The sequence below is a fragment of the Ovis canadensis genome, chromosome 3 (assembly GCF_042477335.2).
Source record: "Ovis canadensis isolate MfBH-ARS-UI-01 breed Bighorn chromosome 3, ARS-UI_OviCan_v2, whole genome shotgun sequence".
In the NCBI taxonomy this organism is placed as follows: domain Eukaryota; kingdom Metazoa; phylum Chordata; class Mammalia; order Artiodactyla; family Bovidae; genus Ovis; species Ovis canadensis.
The window spans coordinates 156,453,712-156,463,841 of record NC_091247.1 but is presented as its reverse complement, the minus strand read 5'-3'; the positions used below and the strand labels follow the sequence as shown (position 1 = coordinate 156,463,841).

At 39.2% G+C, this 10,130-nt stretch overlaps 1 protein-coding gene across 1 annotated transcript; it reads left to right on the top strand.

Annotated features, from left to right (window-relative positions):
- The first annotated feature begins 1,458 nt into the window (after window positions 1-1,458).
- On the top strand, window positions 1,459-3,967 carry LOC138435844 (motile sperm domain-containing protein 1). Its single transcript, XM_069580956.1, has one exon. The coding sequence runs from the start codon at window positions 1,582-1,584 to the stop codon at window positions 2,221-2,223; it is 642 nt and encodes a 213-aa protein (XP_069437057.1). The 5' UTR covers window positions 1,459-1,581; the 3' UTR covers window positions 2,224-3,967.
- Window positions 3,968-10,130: the final 6,163 nt, after the last annotated feature.

The following is a 10,130-nucleotide window of genomic DNA, read 5'->3' as shown; positions in this document are numbered from 1 at the left end:
ACTGAGGGGCAACTAACAGTCTTTGGCCCATTCTGTCTCTCAAGTCACCCAAATATTCACATGCACCTTTCTTCTTATACATTTATTTCCTCTCTGAGGGCAGAAACCACCAAAGTCCCATCTAGTTTCCGCATCCAGCTCAAAGTTCACAATCTCTGGTTAACTCTCGTTCCTATTTATAACATCCACCCATAATTCCTTAGGTCTGGTAGCCTCCAAACTAAAAGAAAGTCACCTGCTTCCAATGATCCTGTTATAAATTGTAAAACAAGATTAGGATTGCCTATTATATATATATATATAGAGAGAGAGAGAGAATGAGTAAAGAGAAGAATGGGAAAGAGGGAAAGACACAGCAGCCTCTGGTTCATTGCAACCATCAAATCCTACAGATCAGTAATTGCAGAGATTCCTGCCCTGGTATTGGAATGAGTCCCTAGGTTATCCCATATAGCAGTTGCTATTATTGTTGCCTGGGGGATGTGGAGATCTCTCTTCTGAATCCTTGCCCTTTACTCTCCATGACCCAAATTTTACCCTATGGGAGGTTCTTTCTGCCTATTCTTGTCTCTGGTTACATCTAAAATAGTCTTTGTAGAATGTGCTATACTTGGGGCTGCTTAGTTTTCAAAAGGAATATCTCTGCTACAGGCTTGGGGGCTACTGTGCACATAATTACACAGTCAAAGGTTTCTGCTAGATATTTTTAAGCTGATGACTGATCTTTTATCGAAAAGGCATGGAAACAGATTCTCCCCTGAAGCCTCCAAAAGGAATACAGTCCTGCCAACACTTTGATTTTAGCCCAGTGAGACCCATTTCAGTCTTCTGACCTGCTGAACTCTGATTTTGGATATCTTTAATTTTCTGAGTAACATATTTAGCATATATAGCAATATAACATAGAATCTGTATCTACCTTTGTCTGAAGTTTTTCAATAGTTCTATCATAATGCAGAACAGAACCTTAGCACAAGCTACTGTATTCTGCCATCATTATTGTGCTGGCTTTGTCTATACGTTTACTGCCTCGTGGTTGCCATACTGTTGCCATGACTCCATTTGGTACCAAGTTTACATTCAAGGCAGAAAAAAGGAGGAAAGCATGGCAGTGAAGAAAAAGGTTATATCTATCCTATTTATTAAGAAACCAAAACTTTTCTCACATGCTGCTAGCAGAATTTCGATTAGTTTGCGTTGGCCAGAATGAAGTCCCTAGCTAGAAAGGGGAAGTTAGGAAAACTAAGGCAACAAAGTATGCGTTGATAGATTAGGATTCCAGCTCCACTTTGTAAAACTTGATAATGGTTTTTAAAAAGGGAACAAAATGCATCCCTTCTAATTATGATCTGGAGCAAGTCACCTTCCTCCATTGTAAAATTAGCACATTGTATCAGATTATCTTTGTCGGTGATGAAGGCCTGGGGCAAAATAATAAAAATAACAGCAGAGGCTTTCCGAGGAGCCGGTGTTGCCGAGATTGCCAAAATGCTTTGGAATTTTTAACTGATTTTTAAGAAAAACCCCAAATAAATTTGAGACTGTAAAAACCGACGCCTCAGCGAGGGGGATTTAGTGCCAATGCATCAACAAAAAAGACAGCCAGAGTTAGTGGAAGGAAATCTTCCTGTCTTTGTGTTTCCCACAGAGCTAATATTTTATGCAGATGACCAGTCAACACATAAGCAAGTGTTGACACTCTATAATCCCTATGAGTTTGCCTTGAAGTTCAAAGTTTTGTGTACTACTCCAAATAAGTATGTTGTCGTTGACGCTGCAGGTGCAGTAAAGCCTCAGTGTTGTATGGATATTGTAATTCGTCATAGAGATGTCCGATCCTGTCACTATGGCGTAATAGACAAATTCCGTCTCCAAGTTTCCGAGCAAAGCCAGAGGAAGGCTTTAGGAAGGAAAGAGGTTGTGGCTACTCTTCTCCCATCCGCAAAAGAACAACAAAAGGAAGAGGAGGAAAAAAGAATAAAAGAACATTTAACTGAAAGTTTATTTTTTGAGCAGTCGTTTCAACCAGAAAACAGAACTGTCTCCTCAGGACCTAGTTTACTGACTGTCTTCCTGGCAGTGGTGTGTATTACAGCTCTGATGCTTCCCACGCTGGGGGATGTGGAATCGCTGGTGCCTCTCTACCTCCACTTAAGTGTGAATCAAAAATTAGTGGCTGCTTATATCTTAGGTCTTATCACAATGGCTATATTTAGAACATGAACAAGGAGTTCAGTTGACTTCTGAAGTACATTTATCTTGAAAATATGAATGTGGACTGCCCTTTATCTCTATTTCACCCCATTAACATGCTATAAACTATTGAATGATTTACAATCATTTCAAATGTATAATATATATTTTAAATTACTCCATAATTTTATTCCAAGGACTCCAGAACATTATGTTACAGATAGCAAGGAGGCTTCTGAGTGACACTTAGGAAATTGTTTGAAGAAATTCTTTTTACATCTAAGCCACCCATGCAAAAGACTTAATTAAGACATTTGTTATTTTCTCATCCTTTTTCTAATTCACTTTGATTGTTGCAGTCATGTGTCCTTCAAAGTTAAAGGCCTAAAAGAGCAAACTGACCAGCCTAAAAGTAAAAGTACATTTACTTCCTAGGTACGAACATCAATGTTCCTATGTAAACTATGCCTTGTCCTCTATCATTATAAACAGTTGCCATGGTGTTTCTAAAATACGAGTTTTACAGTTAATATGTAGAGAGTAATAAAAAGCATAAAGTACTGAGGGATCATGCTTATCTTAGTCTCTTACAGAAGACATATTTAATTCATTTGATGAACTGCAGAATAGGTCCAGCCATCAAGAAGTAGGGTGACCATTCTATTTGGTCTAAGAATTCTAAAGGAAGGTAGACATTTGTTTAGTTACTTGGTACACCCTAGCTTTACCTCTGGATAATGCTTTATGGTAATGGGAGGAAAATCACTTGTCTTTTCTCCATAGCCCTCTGCCTGACTGTAAGGTACTAGCCCAGATTGGGGCTACCAATGCCAGGTGGTTTACGTGGAGATGATTTTTCACCGTTAAACTCTAAGCCAAGTATCAACATAAAAAATCCTTGATATCTGTCTATTTTATACCAGTCACTGAGACATTTTTTAAGTTGTATTTATAAGTTTGTATTTATTATTAAAACAACTTTACCAAAAAAGTCCCCTAAAGCACAACTATTTACATTTCTTTATAGCCTCTTCTGATCTCTAACATATATATGCAGTTTTAACTGTTAGTGTTGTAGTAATTGATCTTTTGACTTAGGATTCTTACCTGAGAGCACAATGCATTGAGTCTCTTGAAAATCATGCTCCAGATCTTTTTACAGAATGAATTTACGCACTGCTACGGTAGTATTCTCAAGGGTAAACACAAGATATATGCCTGATGTTGGTTTTTGCAAGAAACAGTACTTTGCTTCTAAAGTCAAAGCTTTTATGTATACTTTTTCATAGAAAATCTTCATTGTTTAACCATTTGGGGAGCATAAATGATTAAATGGATCATGTCTGTACATTGTGTAATGACTAAAAAGCACATAAATGTAATCTATTTTGAACTTTGTAAGAAAAAAAAAATCACCCTTGTGTTTGAAGTGAAGTCGCTCAGTTGTGTCTGACTCTTTGCTTCCCCATGGACTGTAGCCTGCCAGGCTCCTCTTCCATGGGATCTCCCAGGCAAGAATACTGGGGTGGGTTGCCATTTTCCTTCTCCAGGGGATCTTCGCAACCCAGGGATTGAACCCAGGTCTCCCGCATTGTAGGCAGACACTTTACCATCTGAGCCACCAGGGAAGTCTGTGTTTGAAGGTTATCCTTGTTTCTCTGTCCATCTCAAATCATGTGTATGTGTGTGAGTGCAGGCGCACGTGCGCGCCTGTGTGCGTGTGATCACACATTGTAAAGAACAGAAATTACTTTAAAAAATAAAAGAAAATGGAGACCTGAAAAAAAAAAAGTAACAGCAGAATGGAAAGTATTTGAAAAATAGTTAAAGAAAAATGTAATAGGTTTGAGACTGAATGAGCCCAGGCTTTTCAATAATTTGCTTTTTTTTTTTCTTTTCCTTTTTTCAACATACCTAGTGAAAACCTATATCTTAGTTCTAATTTCTTTTACTTATTTATTCAAAACTTTGAATAATCTCTCTACCACTAACCTGTTTAGGATTAAATTTTCTCTTCCATTAAAAAAAGGGGGAACTTGGATTTATACATCCTTCTTAGCTCTGAAATTTCTTGATTCTTTTTTAAGAAGTCAATTCAGCCAGCATTCATTTAATACCTTTTAAAACTAAGACATTCTTCCAGATGCTGTCAAAATATAAAGATGAGTGAAATATGTTCCTTGACCTCAAGAAATTCACAGTATAGTAAGTATGACATTAGGGTTTATCATCATCACCATCAACAATGCCAATGTTCTTTTCTTCAGGCCCGCTTGCTTCCAAGGTCAGTCTTAACATTGTTGTAGCCTAGTGCAGAGATAGTTTGTAACTTCACTCTAGGTATTTCCATCCCTGCTGTTGTTTAGTTGCTAAGTCACTGCAGCCTGCCAGGCTCCTCTGTCCGTGGGATTTCCCAGGCAAGAATACAAGTGGTTTGCCTGGCTCACAGACTCTAGTTGTATCTCACAGGTTTAGCTGCTCCCCTGCCGGTGGGACCCTAGTTCCCTGTCCAGGAGTGGAACCCATGTCCCCTGAATTGTAAGGCAGATTTTAAACCCCTAGACCACCAGGGAAGTCCCTGGGATTGCTTCTTGAAGAAGGGAGACAGCACACAGAAAAAGGAGTGGGTGGCAGGATTTCTTTTGGAAGGATCCATGAAAATGAGGTGGGACTGAAGCCCCAAACTCCATAATAGCTTTCTTAACTCCTGAGATGAAACATTTCTTCTTGACTTTCAGTGAAGAAGAGACATTAAAAAAAAAAAAAAAACTGGTATAAATGCTCACTAGTGAAGAATTAAATCATTGAATTGGTCATGTGGAGGGCTTAGCCATATCTGACTAACATGTTTTCCTTTTTTTTTCTTTATGGCTATGCTTTGAGACTTGTGGAATCTTATCTCCCTGACCAGGGATCCAACCCACAAATCAGGCAGTGAAAGCTGTTGACCAATACATTTTAATCTCATTACTCTTAGGCTAGGATGTGAAGTAACATTAGCCTTCATTATCATGAATAACATTAGATTATTCAAAGGGAAAGATCCCTTTCTGAAGTCCCAGTCTCCAAAAAGTTGAATTAAAGCTTTTTGATCCCACAAGTGAACGAACATAAGAGGTAACACTTCCTCATTTCTTTACATTCTATGCTACACATTCTTCTTGGTCTCTCTAGATCTACTTTCTGCCATTTGGCACCCTGCTCTCTACCCCTTTATGGTACATCTTCCACCCTCCCAGTTGGCTTCATTCAATGAAAGGCCCTACCAGGAGACCCAAGGTCAAGAGAGGAGAAATAACAGGCTTCCTAGGCTTTCTCTGCTGTGTGCCTCTACTGAAGGCTACAGCCTAGGCAAGCAGTCTTCTCTTAAAAGTTAGATTTATCCCTGAGTTTTAGCAACTGATTGCTCTTTTTGTCCCTTCAGGCTTGCCCTACAGTGCTTCATCATCCTTAATTAGTTTCTCTTATCCCTGCCCATGCTCTCATAAATGATTGCTCAATTAAATTCTCTATTTCCCCCAGTGAGTGTGGCATCCCTTTCCTGCTGGGTTCTGACTGGCACATGTTCCCAGAGAATTCCAAAGGAATATCTGTGCTTCTAAGGATTACCAGCTCCCCTACCCCACACTGTGCATATACTTTCTGGTTTGAGTTGATACTTATAAAGCATTCATCTCAGGGGCACATATTACTAGATGCTTAATAATTGTTGGCTCTTTCCCATTTCTCATGTCTTCAACCTAGAACTCCAATTGAGGTAGATAGTACTAATATTATTCTTATTTTTTTCAACAGGTCTCATTGAGGTTAAGTAACATTTGCCCAAAATGTCACAGTTGGGTCCCAAATGACAGAGCTGGGTGTCAAACCAAGACCTGTCACATTGCAGGCTACCGTGCCACTTCTTACTACAACATGATGGAATTTTATTTACATTTGTAACACTTGTTACTACCTACTACAGTGGTCCACGCACAGTAGTTGCATTAAAAATATGTGTTGAGGGAATACCCTGGTGATTCAGTGGTTAGGACTTGGTTTCACTGCTGAGGGCCCAGATTCAGTCCCTGGTCTGGGAACTAAGGTCTCTCAAGATGCAAAACAACAACAACAACAAAATGTGTTGAACAATGAAACAAATAGAATTTATTCGTTTCGTTATTCAGTTTTCTCTTTTTTGTCTTGTGTCTTGCAGAATCTTAGTTCCCGGACCAGGGATTGAACTTTGGCCATCAGCAATGAAAACACAGAGTCTTGGGGCTTCCCTGTTGGCTCAGACAGTAAAGAATCTGCCTGCAATGCAGGAGATCTGGGTTCAGTCCCTGGATTGGGAAGATCACCTGGAGAAGGGAATGGCAACCCACTCCAGTATTCTTGCTTGCAGTATTTCCATGGACAGAGGAGCCTGGCGGGTTACAGTCCATAGGGTCGCAAAGAGTTAGACAAGACTGAGTGATTAACATTAACACTATACATTTGTTTAGTTGCCATAGAAGTTGTAGGAAAAAAATAAACAGTATATTACTAATTTTGAGCCCCATTACTCCATAAAAAGTGATTTTTGATGTTGAAAAATACTTTCATTCACATTAATATTATTGTATTTTGCTGAAGTACAATCCTTCATGTGGATTGTATATTTCCACTTCACCTCCAGTAATTTCCAGAAACAAATCATTAAAAACACAAAGACAGGGAGAATGGCAGTGAAACATGTATAATATCATATGTGAAATGAATCGCCAGTCCAGGTTTGATGCATGATACAGGATGCTCTGGGCTGGTGCACTGGGATGTCCCAGAGGGATGGTATGGGGAGGGAGGAGGGAGGGGGGTTCAGGAGGGGGAACACGTGTATACCCATGGCAGATTCATGTTGCTGTATGGCAAAACCAATACAATATTGTAAAGTAATTAGCCTCCAATTAAAATAAATAGATTTATATATATTTTTTACAAAGTAGTTTCCTAGGGCCACCTACAAATTAGTCTTAGTTTTTAAAATAAGTTTTAATATTTAATAAAAGCTATAATTAAAAAAATAAAATAAAAACACAAAGACAAATACATTTTACAAAGCACAAAATAAGAGTAATTGCAACAAACAATACACTTTAAAGTCATGGAGAGAAGCTTTTTTTTTTCTTAAACATTCAGTTCAGTTCAGTTCAGTTGCTCAATCATGTCTGACTCTTTGAGATCCCATGGACTGCTGCATGCCAGGCTTCCCTGCACATCACCAACTCCTGGAGCCTACTCAAACTCATGTCCGTCGTGTCGGTGATGCCATCCAACCATCTCATCCTCTGCCATCCCCTTCTTCTCCTACCTTCAATCTTTCCCAGCATCAGGGTCTTTTCCAATGAGTTGGTTCTTTGCATCAAGTGGCTAGACTATGGGAGTTTCAGCTTCAGCATCAGTCCTTCCAATGAATATTCAAGACTGATCTCCTTTAGGATGGACTGCTTGGATCTCCTTACAGTCCAAGGGACTCTCAAGAGTCTTCTCTAACACCACAGTTCAAAAGCATCAATTCTTTGGTGCTCAGCTTTCTTTATAGTCCATTTGTCACATCCATACATGACTATTGCAAAAACGATTACCTTTGACTAGATGGACCTGTGTTGGTAAAGTAATGTCTCTGCTTTTTCATATGCTGTTTAGGTTGATCATAACTTTTCTTCCAAGGAGCAAGTGTCTTTTAATTTCATGGCTGCAGTCACCATCTGTAGTGATTCTAGAGCCCCCCAAAATGAAGTCTCTCACCGTTTCCATTGTTTCCCCATCTATTTGCCATGAAGTGATGGGACCGGATACCATGATCTTCGTTTTCTGAATGTTGAGCTTTAAGCCTACTTTTTCACTCTCCTCTTTCACTTTCATCAAGAGGCTTTTTAGCTCCTCTTCACTTTCTGCCATAAGGGTGGTGTCATCTGTATATCTGAGGTTATTGATATTTCTCCTGGCAATCTTGATTTCAGCTTGTGCTTCTTCCAGCCCAGTGTTTCTCATTGTACTCTGCATATAAGTTAAATAAGCAGGGTGACATTATACAGCCTTGATGTACTCCTTTTCCTATTTGGAACCAGTCTGTTGTTCCATGTCCAGTTCTAACTGTTGCTTCCTGACCTGCACACAGGTTTCTCAAGAGGCAAGTCAAGTGGTCTGGTATTCCCATCTCTTTTAGAATTTTCCAGTTTATTGTGATCCACACAATCAAAGACTTTGGCATAGTCAACAAAGCAGAAATAGATGTTTTTCCGGAACTCTCTTGCTTTTTTGATGACCCAGCAGATGTTGGCAATTTGATCTCTGGTTCCTCTGCCTTTTCTAAAACCAGCTTGAACATCTGGAATTTTAAGGTTCATGTATTGCTAAAGCCTGGCTTGGAGAATTTTGAGCATTACTTTACTAGCGTGTGAGATGAGTGCAATTGTGGGGCAATTTGAGGATTCTTTGGTGTTGCCTTTCTTTGGAATTGGAATGAAAACTGACCTTTTCCAGTCCTGTGGCCACTGCTGACTTTTCTAAATTTGCTGACATATTGAGTGCAGCACTTTCACAGAATCATCTTTTGGAATTTGAAATAGCTCAAATGGAATTCCATCACCTCCACTAGCTTTGTTTGTAGTGATGCTTCCTAAGGCCCACTTGACTTCACATTCCAGGATGTCTGGCTTTAGGTGAGTGATCACACTATCATGATTATCTGGGTCATGAAGATCTTTTTTGTACAGTTCTTCTGTGTATTTTTGCCACCTCTTAATATCTTCTGCTTCTGTTAGGTCCCTACCATTTCTGTCCTTTATTGAGCTCATCTTTGCATGAAATGTTCCCTTGGTATCTCTAATTTTCTTGAAGAGATCTCTAGTCTTTCCCATTCTATTGTTTCCCTCTATTTCTTTGCATTGATCACTGAGGAAGGCTTTCTTATCTCTCCCTGCTATTCCTTGGAACTCTGCATTCAAATGAGTATGTCTTTCCTTTTCTCCCTTGCTTTTCTCTTTTCTTCTTTTCACAGCTATTTGTAAGGCCTCCTCAGACAGCCATTTTGCCTTTTTGCATTTCGTTTTCTTGCTCCCTGTCTCCTGTACAATGTCAGGAACCTCCGTTCACAGTTCACCAGGCAGTCTGTCTATCAGATCTAGTCCCTTGAATCTATTTCTCACTTCCACTGTATAATCATTAGGGATTTGATTTAGGTCATACCTGAATGGTCCAGTGGTTTTCCCCACGTTCTTCAATTTAAGTCTGAAGTCAATATAACATTTCTCAATAAAATAATATTTATATTTTCATATATTATGGCTGCATGTTTTAAAATATACTAATAGGGGTAGGTATTTTTAAAAGTTTGGGGACCATAGGGCTAAACTATGACCTGTGGTATGTTAGAACCAAAATCATGTTCCTGTAGAGGTCATGGCCTTGACGTGTTTGCGGTAAGTAAGAACGATAGCCCATACTAAGTATTTATGGACTGGATTTGCTGTCCCCAACCATCAGGCTTTTGTCTATGTGATGTCATTCAATAAGGGGAATGTGTTAGATAACAAGTGGAGTGTCTGCTTGGCTCAAAACAACCATCTTTTGCTCACAACTCTCCACACTTCCCTAACTCACACAGTAGAAATTGTAAGCCAAGTTGTTATTCTGGGACCCCACTGCCTTAGACAAACTTGGCTGGACTAGGAGTAGACTTCCATTACAGCTGTGCTAAACAGTTGCTTTCTCCTTAGGTTTTATAATTGAAACTAAGAAAGATGGCCATTTTCTTGAATAGTAGTTATTTGAATTTTGCAGCTGAGGTTGCCATTGTTGCAAGACCATGTACATGGAAAAGGAGAGAAGGTTCTTCCATACAGAGAAAAAGCAGATATACAGGGAACCTTAGAACATGATCTCTCTTCTAATCCCTTTGCTAATCTTAAATATTT